Source organism: Mauremys reevesii, linkage group 6 (assembly GCF_016161935.1).
Source record: "Mauremys reevesii isolate NIE-2019 linkage group 6, ASM1616193v1, whole genome shotgun sequence".
NCBI lineage: Eukaryota > Metazoa > Chordata > Testudines > Geoemydidae > Mauremys > Mauremys reevesii.
This window is the reverse complement of record NC_052628.1, coordinates 86,660,159-86,676,624: the sequence shown is the minus strand read 5'-3', so window position 1 is coordinate 86,676,624 and position 16,466 is coordinate 86,660,159. Positions and strand designations below refer to the sequence as shown.

The following is a 16,466-nucleotide window of genomic DNA, read 5'->3' as shown; positions in this document are numbered from 1 at the left end:
GCATCCACAGCAATACCATTGTTAAGGTATAGAGAAATTGTGTGGTAACATCTCTATAGCACTTCTGTTACCAGTCTCTGAAAAGAAAGCAAGCAGGTCTGTTTAGGCAGACTGCTAGGAAATACATAGTTTTAGGCAGTGAACTGTGCATCCTGGAAATATGGTCAGAAGGAAGAGATGTGGATCTCCACCAAAGAGAGGCAACAGCTAAGGCACTGACAGCCTGAGAATGGATGCCCTTGGTGGAGCATGGGGGTGGGCAGTGGAAATATAGATGCCATTCGCTCTGAACTGTAACAATTCCAGCAGTCTTGAAACAGCATTTTATACAGAAATCAAACATCAGATTAGGGAGCAGAATTTCATTTGCAGTCCACAGGCTAGAGATATAGGAGTTGGGGTAACCCAGGAGCTAGTCTATGTTTTACATATATTAGAATCCCAGCTACAAAGCCTTTGTACAATTGGGGGTGTCACAAAATAATGTATTCTTACAAATATTAAGAATTACACAATTCCACATTCTTTGGAACAGCCCTTTTATAAATTTTCCATTTGAATGAGGCAGATCACTAATTCCTTGATTCAATGAGAACATTTAAGAAAATAGGAACAAGTAGTTTACTGCAGCCTTGTTGTGGAGAATGACTTACTAATGCACTAGAGAGGGTCTTCATCATAGAATTAGTCAAGTGTTTGGGAAAAGTTCATCAAGAAATTAAGGTTTCTTGATCCACCTACTCCTTTCAGTCCAGATAAGGAAGAGTCTGTTTGTCGAATTTCAACATCTTTTTCATTGCCCTTTTCTCAGAGGACAAGAAAACAATGTATTTGTTCAGAGACATTAAACTACACTAGTGTGAACCCATCTCACACCTTTTAGCCAGAAGCATACCAGAAGCAGAAAGCGAAACTAACCATAAACATAGGATTTTTACAACTGTTCTAATTTCTGCCCTCTACAAGCTAGTACGCACTGTAGCCAGGAGGTATAATTCCCAAGTTGGGTAAATGTACACACACTAGCTTTGCTCAAGATGACATGCTAAAAATAGTAATGTGGTCATGGCAGCACTGTGTAGCCTTCTGAGCACATAACACTTGTATTTGGGTGGCAAGTGTGAGCTGTTGTGGCACATTGCTATTTTTAGTATGTCAGATCAAGCAGAGCTAGCATGTTTACATCTACCAAAACTGAGAATTACACCACCCAGCTGCAGTATAGATATTAGTAAGGGGAAGTAGATTTTTTTTTTAAATTTAAGAATATCTTGACAACGTTCTTTCAACTCACAGTCCCCTTCTCCACTTCGTTCTTTTCCTTCTTGCCCTGCCCCTCACCTGCTTCTTGTCCTTTCCCTTTCTCAGCTAGTTTTTCTGCATCAATTTCTGACTACAAGTGTTTGTGCAAAGATTTTAAATAGTTTTTGTTAAACTGATTTTAATATATTGTTTTATTTAACCCAACAAGATACATTGTTTGAACTGTGTTAGGATATTTCTGCTCTTTGGTTGCACTGGTAAATGCCAGGCTGATGTTGAGTATTCCAGCCACCAAAGAAGCAGTGATAACTCCCTAAAGTGTCCTGTCTGTGTTTATAAAATAGCTAACACTTAGGAAAAAAGGGATTTTTAAAATTGTATATAAATGCATTACATCACTTATAAATAGTGACAAAGGAAAACAAAACATAATTAAAAATTACTTTTTCTAACTGATTTTAATTAAAAGGATTTTTCAGATTTATCTCAGGTAGCAAGTGTTTTACCCATTTCTCCACCTGCTCCCTTTTCTTTTCTGTCTTTCCCTTTCTGATTAAGGCTTTTGAACTTAAATTTAATTTTAACGTTGAATCAGAAGTTCTAAACTATGTTAAATTCCCAGCGCTGCCTAGTAAATTATAGGTATATTCAGAATTACACAAGTTTAACTTTAAATCAGTTTGAAAGCCATTTTAGTTGAACAGATACAAACTCCTATGTAGACACTCTGAATTCAATTTAAGCAGTGTCCATTTAGTTTAATTGGGTAAGAACTGAGCCAGGTTTAAACTGAACAGAATGTCCACATAGGGTTTTGAACCAGTTTAACTAAATTTAAAATCACACCTTTAGTTAAACTGGTGCGATTTTGACAAGACCTCAGCTAGTGTAATTACACTGGGCTGAAAGAAGATGTAAAGTTACAGCGATTTAAGATCCACTCAGAGACTTGACCACACTCCACATCAGAGACCTCCAAGGAGTGCTCCAGCAAAACCAAGGAAAACCACTTAACATTCCTAATATTTCGAAGATTAAAAAAAACTAGAAAACAGCCCCCCCCCACCACCTTTATGGCCTTGTTTATACAAAATGGAGCACCAGACGGTCAAAACCAATTTTCCCTTTGTAGGTCACCTTTTAGGGATTCCATTTATCACATACAGTTTATCTGTTGCTAAATGACAAAAGAAGCGTTTAAGACTCTTGCTGTTGACAAAGAATGCAGCCCTATCTTGAAGGATACTGTAGACTCTGTTAAAGAAGTTAAGCTTAAAACAATAAACTAATATGCTAACTAGATAGCAACTATCATTTATTATTATTACTGATATGGGCTCAGTGCTGCACACTGTGGAACACTGTGGCCCTAACCCAGTAAGGCACTTAAGCATAGTGCTTTTCTGCATCAGGACTAGAATGCTCCACGCCATGCAGCATTGAGCCCATGATAAGGATTAGTTGGTCATAAAGTAAGAATACTGCATTTTGATTAAGTGGGATCTGACTTTTCTTTTAAGGAAGCTGTGACGTTATTCACATGAACTGTGACTGTATAGATCATTGTTGCAACCAGGGTCCTATGGTTGCACCAGGTCTTGTACAGAGGAGGTCAAGTGGGGTGTCCGTGGAAAGGCTGTAATTTGCAGGTTATGATTATTCTGTGTGTATCATTTCTGTATTTGAAGTTATGAATATTGGCTATGTACTTGTATGTCAATGTGTTTGATTCTAAGTAGCCTCAGTGAAGCCTTTGGTCAGCTTCTTGAGAATGGGCAGTTACTGAGAATAATCCTATCAAGAAACACTTAACTGACCATGGAATTTGGGAGACGCCAATCCATGCTTTCCTGGGAACGTTCAAACTAACATGTAAACAATGGCATCGGCCCTGCAAAGAGCTGAATCATTCATAGACATATGACTTGCCTGGGTGGCTACAAACTCCATCTTGTTGCTGTGATTTTGCACAGAAGAACAAATGGGTTTCCGTCCACAAGAGAGAAAATAAAAGGCCCTGGAAACCCCTACTTTTTTCTTCAGCTGGCTCAAGAGATGGCCTCCCCACCCCAAAGAGATGCCTGAAAGAAACTGGAACAAAGGACAGTAACTACAGGGGTGGGAGTGACTGCTGGACACAGACTAGGAAAGAGTCCAGTCTGTGAAAGAAGCTTATTGGAACATCTCTGGGGGTGAGATTTTATCTACAATCAGTTTCTTAATGTATTAGGCTTAGACTTGCGTATTTTGTTTCATTTTGCTTGATAACTTACTTTGTTCTGTCTGTTATTACTTGGAACCACTTAAATCCTACTTTTTAATACTTAATAAAATCATTTTCCTTATTACTTAACCCAGAGTAATACCTGGGGAGCAAACAGCTGTGCATCTCTCTCTCTCTCTGTGTTAAAAACGGCGGACACTTTATGAGTTTACCCGGTGTCGAGCCAAATGGTGAGGGGGGGCTCGGATACACTCAATGAAGCCATACCAGGTGCATAAGTATAACTGGTTTTATTGCCAAGGTATAATAAGCTTCCCAGCTTTTACACGTTACTAAATACATGCTTTCCAGCAAGCAAGCATCAATGCTTATGCCCCTTCTGCTATGGACAGTTCCGGACCCTCCAGCCTTGTCCTTGAGGGCTCGTAGCAGGCGCTGCTCCAGCGTGGAGAATTCCTGGGCACCCACAAGGCCAGGGTCCGCAGGTGAGACTGTTTATTTAAAGCAATTTGCATAGTCATTTTTAATCATCACCTCCTTCTGAAGGGGTGTGGGGGGGGGCAGATTCACCCACAAGCAGGCTCTGGCAGGAAACACAGAGCAGTGTCATACAAAAATCAAGGAGTTCAGGCAAGCATGCCAAAAAGCCAGGGAGGCAAACAGGCGCTCTGGGTCACAGCCCCATACATTCCGCTTCTACTGTGAGTTCCATGAAATTATGGGGGGTGATGCCACCACTACCCCACCACTGTCCAAAGACACCTGCAAGGGGTTAGTTGCGAGGAGGAAGAGTCATTGGAGGACGAAGAGGAGGAGGAGGACAGTGCACAGGCGGCAAGTGGGGAATCCATTTCCCCCCTAGCCAGGAACTATGCTTAATGCTGGAGCCAATAGCCTTTCCCCCCCCCCCCACTCCCAAGGCAGGCTCCTGGACCATGACCCTGGAGAAGGTACTTCTGGTGAGTGAGAGCCTGATCAGAGCCATGCGGGTGCAGGTGCGTGTGAGAGAAGTGGTCATCCCAGAGAGCCCGCAAGCCCTCCTTTATGGCAAACCCACCAGGCATTGCTTGCTATGGGAAAGGGGTCCCAGCAGTTTGAAAACACTGAAATGAATGTAGAAGAAGCAGAACCCCACGTGCCTCTAGGCTGCCTGCAAGCTGAATTCTGTTGCCTGGCTGCGTGTGATGGCTTACTCATACCAAAGTGTCCCCTTTGTTCTCTGAAATGTATATTTTAAAATACTTCCCTCCCTTTTTCTCCTCCCACAGGTGCAAATGTTTCAACGCAGCCCGTATCTACTCCGTCCCAGAGGCTGGTCCAGATTAGAAGGTGGAAAAAACAAACTCGGGAAAACATGTTCTCCGAGCTCATGCAGTCCTCCCCCACTGAGGACATGCATGGAGACAAACAATTGTGGAGTCCTGTAAAGCATTACAGGAACACGAAGAGAGGAGGGATGTGCATGATGAGAGCAGGCAGAACGCTATGGTCAAGCTCATGGGGGAGCAAACTGACATGCTCTGCTGTATGGTGGATCTAATGCAGGAAAGGCAGCAAGAGCACAGACTGCCACTGCAGCCCCTGTATAACCTCCCTCCCCCCTCCCCAAGTTCCACAGCCTCCTCACCCAGATGCCCAAGAACACGAGGGGGGAGGCTACGGGGCCCCACACACTCAACCCCAGAGGATCGCCCAAGCAGCAGAAAGCTAGCATATGTGAACTTTTGATTTGGTTTCTTGACTTGTCCTTCCCTCCTCCTCCTCCACCCCCCCTAACCCAACCCCCCCTTCCCCAGTCTGCCTTCTGATTTCTCTCAATATGTTGTGCAACGAATAATAAAGAACCGTTCTTAAACAATTTAAACTTTATATATATAGGGGGCAGGTAACTTCAAGAGAAACACACACAACTGTCACACTGTACCCTGGCCAGTCATGAAACTGGCTTTCAAAGCTTCTCTGATGCGCAGCACCCTGCTGCGCTCTTCTAATCACCCTGTTGTCTGGCTGTGCGAAACTGGCCGCCAGGTGAGTTGCCTCAACCTCCCACCCTGCCATAAATGTCTTCCCCTTACTCTCACAGATATTGTGGAGCACACAACAAGCAGCAATTACAATTGGCATATTCGTTGTGCTGAGATCTAACCGAATCAGTAAACTGCACCAGTGAGCTTTCAAACATCCAAAAGCACATTCTACCACCATTCTGCACTTGCTCAGCCTATAGTTGAACTGCCCCTTACTACTGTCCAGGGTGCCTGTGTACGGCTTCATGGGGTAGGCTGAGTCCCCGAGGATAAACTATAGGCATTTCAACATCCCCAACAATAATTTTCTGGTCTGGGAAGTAAGTCCCTTCCTGCAGCTGTTCAAATAGACCAGAGTTCCTGAAGATAAGAGCGTCATGCACCTTTCCCGGCCATCCCACGGTGATGTCGGTGAAACGTCCCTTGTGATCCACCAGTGCTTGCAGCACCATGGAAAAGTACCCCTTGCGGTTTATGTACCGGCTGCCCTGGTGTGCCAGAGCCAAGATAGGTATATGCGTTCCATCTATTGCCCCGCCGCAGTTAGGGAACCCCAGTGCATTAAAGCCATCCACAATGGTCTGCACTTTTCCCCCGAGTCACTACCCTTGATAGCAGCTGATCAATGATTGCATTGGCTACTTGCAGCACTGCAGCCCCTATAGTAGATTTGCTCACTCCAAACTGATTCCCGACTGACTGGTAGCCGTTGGGCGTTGCAAGCTTCCACAGTGCTATGGCCACTCGCTTCTCAACTGTGAGGGCTGCTCTCATTTTGGTGTCTTTGCGCTTCAGGGCAGGGGACAGCAAGTCACAAAGTTTCATGGAAGTGGCCTCATGCATACGAAAGTTTTGCAGCCACTGGGAATCATCCCAGACCTGCAACACTATGCAGTCCCACCAGTCTGTGCTTATTTCCCGGGCCCAGAATTGGCGTTCCACGGCATGAACCTGGCCCAATTCCACTATTATCTTCCAATCGCCACATGCCGTGCTTCTAGGAATGTCTGTGTCCATGTCCTCATCAGTATAGTAATTGCATTGTCATCACTTCCTCGCCCAGCTTTGCTGGTACTGCACATACTGTTGGATAACGTCCAAGATATCTATAATGGTCAAAACTGCAGTGGAGATCTGAGCGGGCTCCATACTTGCCACGCTATGGCGCCTGCACGGGTAATCCTGGAAAAAGGGTGCGACACAAGCTGTTTGGTTCAAGATGGCCGATAAAAGGCAGTAAATGGTTGTCTTCTGTAGCTTTCACAGAGTCAGGAAGTTAGTTAAAGCTGCAAGAGCGGGAGAGCAGAGTTTGCAGCGGAAGCCGTGCGGCTCTGTTCACAATGGCTGAAAAACGGCAGGGAATTGTTGTCTTCTGTAGCTTTCATGGGAGCCCAGGACAGACAACATGGAAAAAGCAGTGGAAGCTGTGTGCCTCAGTTCACGGTAGCCGAAAAAAGGCAGGAAATTGTTAGATGAAAGAGTAGATAGAAAGACGAGAGGACATGCAAGGTGGATTCATAGTACCAGGAGACAGGCGGTGCACCGTGCTGCACCATCTGCTGGTAGTATGGCGTCTGCCGTAGCTTTCACGGAGGGAGGAGCGAGTGATGGCACACACCCAGAAACACCCGCGAGAATGTTTTTGCCCCATCGTGCACTGGGAGCTTAACCCACAATTCCAGTGGGCAGCAGAGAGTGTGGGAACTGTGGGATAGCTTCCCACAGCGCTCCACTCCGACATTCAATGCTAGTCTCAGTACTGTGGACGCACTCCGCCAAAATCATGCGCTTTAGTGAGGAGACAACACCGAATGTATAAAATCACTTCCGAAAATTCAAATAAAATAAGTTTGAATTAATTTTGTACTGTAGACGTACACTTAATGTAGATTTGGTCCCATTGTGATGCAGAGAACGCAAAGCCCTGGTTATACTCCAACATGTTAGCCTTACTAAAGGCTTGGTTTAGGTAATGTAAAATCAAATATTTAATATGCTTTTTTACTGCAAATAAACTTTCAGCAGCCGTGTTCTTGGTTTCAATAAGGAAGTCTCTCACTGACATATTTACAGACAGAGATGAATGGTATTATGGAGACACTTTCCCCAGGGCACTTGTATTCTAAGAAGAGCTAAACAATATTGATAATTCAATGGTAAAAAAAATACATTAATGTGGAGTTAAGGTTGTTTGGTGCTATGTTGTTCCTCTTGCAGAATGCTGAATTGATCAAAACTCAAACTTCTGAAAACCAGGAAATGCAGTTAAGGTTACCTATGCAATCTTAACTTTGCCCTCTTTCAGCAATGCCCCAATATGCTCCATTGACACACATGCCTTTACTCTGCCAGTTGCTGAAATGTACAAGCTATTCACCTTTACAACAATTCATTCTCCCCCACAGGATTCCATCTAACATTATTAAGGGATGCAAACAAAAAATCCAAGACTACATTAATGTGAACTAGAAACCTTTTAGTTCATGCCCACAGTGTCCACATGGGGAAGTTATAGCACAGTAGTTCGGTGCACACTGCTATCCATATCCCTGTAATCAGTGATGAGCTCCCAAAATCCTAATAACCGGTTCCCTACCGGGTCCTCGTGGCACTTTGGCGGCGGGAGCTCAGGCAGACCGGACAGGACAGTCCTGCGGACCGGAGTTTGCCCACCCGCCGGCCCCTTTAATGACTGGTTCTACACCCACTTCTAAATTTAACAACTGGTTCGTGTGAACCGGCGCGAACCGGTTCCAGCTCACCACTGCCTGTAGTCTGAACATAATCCTCAGTCATTAGTACCTCTGTCTCAGTTTTACAGTACAAGGCAGCAGAAGAAAGCCAAGTGGGGCTATAACTTGAGAAGCCCTCAGCTGAATGATCCCAAATTTGCATCACTAATGCTACTCCGCACTCTTATGGTGCGCATCACATTTCAAAGCAATTGGATTAACTTTCAAAGTTTAGAGAACTTTAGAGTAGAGCTTTAAAACATAAAAAATGGCAGGAATGGAAACTTTCTAGTCACCTTTCTGTATTGGGGCATGCTCAGTGTAAAATTGTACATTTTCTTACATACCATTCTGGGTCACCCAAAGATTTAGTGAGTGCCAAGTACTATCTTGGATAAAACTTGACACACAGACTATTTTTACCCTAGCTCATTGATCATTTGATCACTAGCTTGGGCAAAAACCCCACCTAGAAACCTTTTTTAAAATACCTTTTTATTTTCTGGGGCTTATATCTCTGGAAATCATGGCTCAAACTCCTCCAAATTTGGGTCACTAATCCTATACTGCACCCTTCTAAAAACATACTTAATTTCAAAAGAAATCCAACTAAGCTTGTCAATTTTAGAGGAATTAGAAATGTTGCCCTTTAAACAGATGTTATGATGCAACCTGTTCTAAAAAGCAAGAATTTAGACATGCAAATGAAAGAGTAAAGTTTATTAACTGATGAAAAACTAATTATGGCAGTAACAGCAACAATGTTTGAGCTCTGCTGGAACAGTTCCCTACTTTTTTTTCTTTAAACTAACAGAAAGTGCAACAAATTAACTATTTAGAATGTCAGTCAAACTAGTAATTGTTAGCTTCCTTCCAAAAAACTGCATAGCTTTGCAGTGTACAACAAATATATACATTTCTGCAAAACCCTGAAGAACAAGATTTGATTTTTTGCTTTCAACTTGATGGCAAGTATAATCACCTGCATTGGTCAGATTCTGAGTTTCTCTTCCCTTTTCTCCCACCCTGTAGAGGAAAAGTGAAATAGTAAACTAAAAAATACATTTGACATATTTGAATACAGGTATAAAGACATGCACGTCAGTTAAGTCAATTATTTTTGGATAGTTTAAATCTTGAATTGTATAGCATTTTACATACACAACTGAAGCCTTATTATCTGAGCACCAACTGTGCTGTACAAAAATAGATGAAGATAGTTCTTGCCTCAGGGAACTCACAAATGAAGAGAAAGATTGAGACAACACATCTGATCAAAGCAAAGAATATTAAAAACACTTTTGGTAGAGTTATTGAAAGGATTCACAGACAAAATGTGTTTTAAGGCAATACTCAAATTAAGAGGTGGTGTGCAGCCACCGGTGCTCCAGGCAGTGCGGTAAGAGGGCAGGGAACAGGGAGGATTGGATAGAGGGCAGGGGAATTCGGGGTGGTGGTCGGGGGGCAGGGGTGTGGATAGGGGTTGGGGCAGTCAGAGGGCGGGGAATAGAGGGGTTGAATGGGGACAAGGGTTCCCAGGGGGCAGTCAGGAAGGAGAGGGGGGTTGGATGGGGTGGTGGGGGGTTGTATTGGGCAGAAGTCCCGGGGGTGGGGGCGATCAGGGGGCAAGAAGCAGGAGGGGTCGTATAGGGGAGGGGCTGGGCCACGCCTGGCTGTTTGGGGAGGCACAGCCTCCGCTAACTGGTCCTCCATACAGGTTTGGAAACCCAATGCAGCCCTCAGGCCAAAAAGTTTGCCCGCCCCTGGACTAGAGGATCATGATGCTCTCTTCTGGCCATAAAATTTATGAGTCTTTTGGTTCACAAATATGAGAGGGAGTTCATACAGGTGAGAGAGGTCATGGAAGACTCTGTAAAGACAAAACTAGGATCCTTTGATGGATAACCTAAGAGAATTATAAGAAGGAATAAAAGTAGAAATGGTGATGGTGTAATTGTGCTGTGCCCTTAAACAGAGGACAAGCTTGAACTTTGCACAAAGAGGCAGCAAAGGGGATTAAATGAGGAAGGAGATAATAGGAGTGGAGGAAAGGGAAAATTTTAAAAGCAGAATTTGTATACACAGGGAGGGAAGAGAAGAGGACACTACAATAATCAAGATAAAGATGAGGATTTTGTAGGAATAAAAGATGGCTTTTGGAGATCTTGAAGAAATGAAAGAAATTAGCAACAGTATGGATATTAGAGAAAAGTTAAATGCAGCAGTAAAGTTTTAAGTCTGAGTGACAGGGAATATGATGGAGTTTGATGGTAACAGGAGGGTTTGTTTTTGTTTTGCTTGATTGGTTTTTAAGATTAGTGGTGTGGCATGCTGGATGTTAAGATATAGGTGGAAGTGTGAGAGTGAACAGAGTAAGATGTCAAGGTGTGCATGTACACATTTGGGAACTATTACTGTAAAAATAATTTATGCTTTAAGAGTCGATGAGATCACTCCTGGGAAATGCACAGGGAAAAAGCAGGTGAAACTGAGGATAGAGCATCATGGAATACCAGAGAGGGAAGATGATGAAGCAATGAAAAAGGCTGAATCTGTTGCTTTGTCAGAAAGAGTAATTAGATTTGAATGCAATGAGGTATTGTCATGGGATGACCACACAGCACTCCAGCATAAAACAAACAACAACAGGTTATAGCTTGAAACAGGAGCGCCTACTGTTTACACCTAAGTCTATGCAGCTACTTGAAAACTTTCTATTTTAATTTACAAGTGATTAGCTTTCCCTATAACTAAGGATACGATTTAGTCACGGAAGTCCTGGATTCCATGATTTTAACAAACCTTCAGGACTCCTTCAGCTTCAGTCCCCCCTGGTGATCAGCCCTCCCACTCCCCCCGGTTATTTTTAGTAAAAGTCACATACAGGTCGTGGGCTTCTGTTAATTTTTTGTTTATTGACTGTGACCTGTCAATGACTTTTACTAAAAATAAACTGACAAAATCTTAACCTTACCTATAACTGAAGCAATATTTTCTTTCAGCATTGTTTTAAGTCTTTTCCCAAAGGAAATACTTACCATACAGAAATAAGCACAGCATCTTATTGCTGTGAAATCAAATAATTTCACTATTTTGAAGATGCTCATAATTGAATAAATATAAAAGCATGCAAGTGTGAAAATTCAGCTTACATTAAAACAATTTCAAACATTTTTTCATGTCTTATATTTCACTAACAAAAATTGTTCTATTGCTTAGCCAAGTAGAAAATGCCACATTAAAAAGCACAGATCAGTAAATGCACTCTTCTACATATTAAAAGCAAAATGAAAATCTATTTCATTTATCTCATTTGAAAGGTTTGTCATGGGTGAGAGAAAAAGGCAATAATCAATCTACTAAGACTTGCACTTGGCTTCAGGTTATCTGTCCCAGATAACAAGAAATATATACAGTAACTCCTCACTTAAAGACGTCCCGGTTAACATTGTTACGTTGCTGATCAATTAGAGAACATGCTCGTTTAAAGTTGTGCAGTGCTCCCTTCTAACTTCGTTTGGCAGCTGCCTGCATTGTCCACTGCTTGCAGGAAGAGCAGCCCGTTGGAGCTAGCTGGTGGGGCTTGGAACCAGGGTGGACTGGCAGCCCCCCATCAGCTCCCTGCTCCCCTAAGTTCCCTGTGCAGCAGCTGCCCAGCAGGCTAGCAATTGAAGCTGTCCCTCCCCCCACTGCCATGTGCTGCTCCCCGAGACTCCTGCTTGCTGGGGGGTGGGGGGGAGAGAGGAAGAGGAGGGCTAATGTCAGGTTGTCCCCCTCCGCCCTGCTCCTGCACTCCGCTTGCCCCATCTTCCATACAGCAGGAGGGACACACTACAGGGCTCAGGACAGAGGGAGCTTGCTGGCAGCAGCTGCGGTCTCAGCAAGCTAATCTAATTAACAAGGCAGCTTACCTAAAGGGGAAACATCTCTCTCTCTCACATGGTGTGTGTCTCTGTCTGTGATGCTATCTCCCCTCCCTCCATTCCTGCTGCCTTATAGAGTGAGAGAGTTAACCCTTGAGGGCTCAGCCAATTGCTAGTTCATCATTTAGCAGTAAGGCATTCCCTGGGAAATATCCCACCCTCTGACTCCATCTCAACCAAGCTTCACAATCATCATCACTGTATACCAGTATTTATACGGTGTGTGTGTTTAAAAAAAATCCCTAGAACCTAACACCCTCATTTACATTAATCCTTATGGGGAAATTGGATTCACTTAACATCGTTTTGCTTAAAGTCGCATTTTTCAGGAACATAACTACAACGTTAAGTGAGGAGTTACTGTATAAAAATCAAGTTACTAGTCTAGGTGTAGTCTTATATTCAGAATGTTAAGAGTATATAGAAGCAACAAAGGTGTGCAATCTTGTTTACCTGTGTAATTCAAGGCACATTTTTCAATTTGAGGCACAAAATGGAAGACTAAATCCATTCAGTCACCCAAGTAAATGCATAACTATGCTTCAGTTTTGTTACTGTTTTTCTAAAAAGTCCATTATATTTTTAAAATCGCCTAGGTCAGGGGTAGGCAACCTATGGCACACGTGAGCTGATTTTCAGTGGCACTCACACTGCCCAGGTCCTGGCCACCAGTCCAGGGGGCTCTGCATTTTAATTTAATTTTAAATGAAGATTCTTAAATATTCTGAAACCTTATTTACTTTACATACAACAATAGTTTAGTTATATATTATAGGCTTATATAAAGAGACCTTCTAAAAACGTTAAAATGTATTACCGGCACACAAAACCTTAAATTAGAGTGAATAAATGAAGACTCGGCACACCACTTCTGAAAGGTTGCCGACTCCTGGCCTAGGTAGTACTAACTTAAGCAAATACACAGATACGTTACCTTCAAAGCAACTATTCAAAAGTCAAGATTCTCTTGTATCAACGTTTCCATACACTATTAGAATTATACTAGACATAGGTGAATTTATTTTGAGAGACAATATAAAAAATAAATACCTGATATTTTGTTAGTTCTGCTTGTAATAATTTCACTTTAGATCTTTCTTGTTCTAATGCAGCATGAAGTGTAGTCACCTACAACAATTTTTTAAAAGCGTTACAGAATTATCTTAATCTCCCAACACACACCAAACATTTCTGCTGCAGTTCAACAGCCTAAATAATATATATATTTTATATATAAATAAAAGTGTTGCTGGGAAGAGAAGTAAATAATTAGTTTATTCAAGAAAGTGATTATTCTCAAAATGATCAACATTTGATATACCACAAAAAGTACAAGTAGTATTCCCTAAGTCTCTATTAGTTCCCTAGTGCCTCTATGTGTTTGCCTGAATAATGCAATATGAAAAGTGACAGTTTTCTTTCAGATTTTAGCCATTGCATTATATTTTGTCAGTGTACTGTAACTGATGTAATATAATGCAACACAATTGATTCAATTACCTCACTCTTAAGAAGTGATTATCTCAGCATTCATAATTAATGGAAACTGAATGATACTATTTCGTGTCATCCTATGACATTGCACAAATGGAATACTGGATCAAGTTTAAGATTTTAATTAAAAGTTACTGCAAAGCCAAAAACAAATACAGAAATATGGTGTGTGTTCCCTATACTATTTTCATATAATAAATGTTAATGCTTCACCTTGAAAATCTGCTGACTCTTCTGCAGTAGAAATCTCTGAATGCACAAATGCCATTTAAAAAGGGTAGCTGGATCTTATATACTCTATGTCCATTAACACAAAGAATCCAGATAGAGGGGAATTCTGCACTTATTTCTGTGCTTATACTCATTTTCAGTTTGGCTTTGCTGTTTGCCTTCATATACTATTTAAAAAAAAATATTTCCAAGGTTTTTTATAAATAAATAAATAACTTACCTGTAAGGTCAACTCATTCTTGATACTCTGAGATTCATCAACCTGTAGAAGTATTTCTGCTTTGTCTTTCACTTAAAAACAAAACAAGAACATTAGGCTGTCTCTATCCTTACAAGTCTTATATATAAACTGTAGTTGGGGTACTGCTGGATACATTTTTTTGCTACCCTTAGGATATTTTCTCAGTCATCATTGAAGGCAGGACCAACAATAGAGGTTGCCTGGAGCCAACAGTCTATTACCATTTCCAGTATCAGCAGCCTGCTGCCAGCCCTGTATGGGATCCCAAAGACTTCACAGAGACTCACTACAGACCTGCGAGGTTCTCTGGTTATGGATGGAGCTTGAGACTGTAAGCTTTCCAGAGCCATGCCTTAAATCAATGTGAAAACTTTGGCTAAAGTTTTAAATACGTAGCAAAATTAAGGTGTGCTGAACCTACATACTTGGTTACTTTCTTTGAAGTTGTGGATAATACAGAATAGTGCTGTCATTCTAAACCTTTACTGTACCTGTGCAAATTGGGATTTTCAAGGCTCAATTCTATCTATTCTATTATTCTAGCTAGTTTTTACCAAAAAGACAAAATTAATTTTTCCTCAGTAACTGTTCCATCAAATTAATCTTCCTGCCTCAGCTATTTCAGCAAGAGATCTAGTAAAAGAGGTAACAAGATTATTATTTTATAATAGGACACTGGCCACCCTATGTAGAAACAATTTTCTACTTTCACAAAATTGAACACCCTTGCCCCACCCCTCCTCTGAGGCCCTGTTCCCCGTTCACTCTATCCCCCTCTTCCTCTGTTGCTTGCTCTCCCCACCATAACTCACTCACTTTCACTGGGTTGGCTCAGGGGGTTGGGGTGAGAGCTCCAGCTGGAGGTGCAGCCAGAAAAGAGGTGTTCAGAGTGTGGGAGGTGACTCCAGGCTGAGGCAGAGGGTTGGGATGCAGGAGGGGGTAAGTGCTCTGGCTGGGGGTGTGGGCTCTGGAGTACAGGAGGGGGCTCCAGGCTCGGGGGTGGAGCTGAAGGTTTGAAGCATGGGAGAGGGCTCTGGGCTGGGGGCGTGGGTTATTGGGTGGAACCAGAAATGAGGGGTTCAGAGTGAGAGGGGGAGGGGAGCCTCAGGGATGGGGCAGGGGGTTGCAGGGCAGGGATGTGTGAAAGTTCCGTCTGAGGGTGCAGACTCTGGGGTGGGGCTGTGGATGAGGGGTTTCGAGTGTAGGAGGGAGCTCCGGCCTGGGACCAAGGGATTCGGAGGGTGGGAGGGGGATCAGGGCTGGGGCCAGGGGTTGGGGCACGAGAGGGGGTCAGGGGTGCAGGCTCTGGGCGGCGCTTACCTCAAGCAACTCTGGAAAGCAGCAGCATGTCTCTCCCTCCGGTTCCTACATGGAGGCGCGGCCAGTCAGCTCTGCACGTAGCCCCATCTGCAGGTACTGCCCCTGCAGCTCTCAGTGGCTGTGGTTCCCGGCCAATGAAAGCTGCGGAGCCGACGCTTGGGGTGGGGACAGCGTGCGGAACCCCCTGGCCGCCTCTACATGTAGGAGCTGGAGGGGGGACATGCTGCTCCTTCCAAGAGCCGTGTGGAGCCACAGCAGACAGGGAGCCTGCATTAGCCCTGCTGCACCACCGACCGGACTTTTAACGGCCCGGTCAGCAGTGCTGACCGGAGTCCCCAGGGTCCCTTTTCGACCGGGCATTGTGGTTGAAAACCGGACACCTGGAAATCATGTTTCTACACTCTTCCAAAATTGGCTGAACTAATAATTTTTTTCCCCAAAAAATATTTCACTCTGACCCAGACACCAGAAATTTTCAGTAAATTATGAGTGACTAAGAACAGGGGGTTGGAATGGAAACACTTGGGCAACTTTAACTATAGCGTCACTAGTGAGCCTGTTATAGTGTAGCATCCCCAATACTGGTAAAATTAAAAAATTTCTTCTGAAAGTTACCCTCCTCTCTCACACTGTTTTACAATGTGTGATACGCTAAAGTAGAGTTTACATACTGCACCTGATGTCATGGAAACAACTTGAACATGCATGACCCAGCAGTAACACAATCATATGATTCTTATATTCATATTGGGAGGTTGCTTATAAAGACAATTTTACTGAAATAGCAACTAATGAAATTGAACACTAGTCACTCAGACTGAAAATGAATTATCAGAAATTCCTAGTAAAGGAAATTGTCAGATTAAATAATTCCACTATTACAATTTACAGTTGCCACTCATTACTCTTATCAATTTATCTTTAAAAACTGTTTTTCAAAGTCATTTAAGTGAATTTTTAAAATAACTTTGTACACTTCAAAATTAACGTCTTAGAGCATAAACTTTACTT

At 42.8% G+C, this 16,466-nt stretch overlaps 1 protein-coding gene across 7 annotated transcripts in view; it reads right to left on the bottom strand.

Annotated features, from left to right (window-relative positions):
• Positions 1 to 8,948: 8,948 nt before the first annotated feature.
• Positions 8,949 to 16,466, bottom strand: part of GKAP1 (G kinase anchoring protein 1) — a 44,441-nt gene continuing 36,923 nt past the window's right edge. For all 7 annotated transcript variants that reach the window (XM_039544515.1, XM_039544522.1, XM_039544516.1 and 4 more), the window contains 3 exons: positions 14,115 to 14,185; positions 13,220 to 13,297; positions 8,949 to 9,272 (listed from right to left, as the gene is read on the bottom strand). In XM_039544515.1, the coding sequence (XP_039400449.1) occupies positions 9,225 to 9,272; positions 13,220 to 13,297; positions 14,115 to 14,185 (197 nt within the window). In that variant the 3' untranslated portion in view covers positions 8,949 to 9,224. The remainder of the gene's footprint in view (positions 9,273 to 13,219; positions 13,298 to 14,114; positions 14,186 to 16,466) is intronic.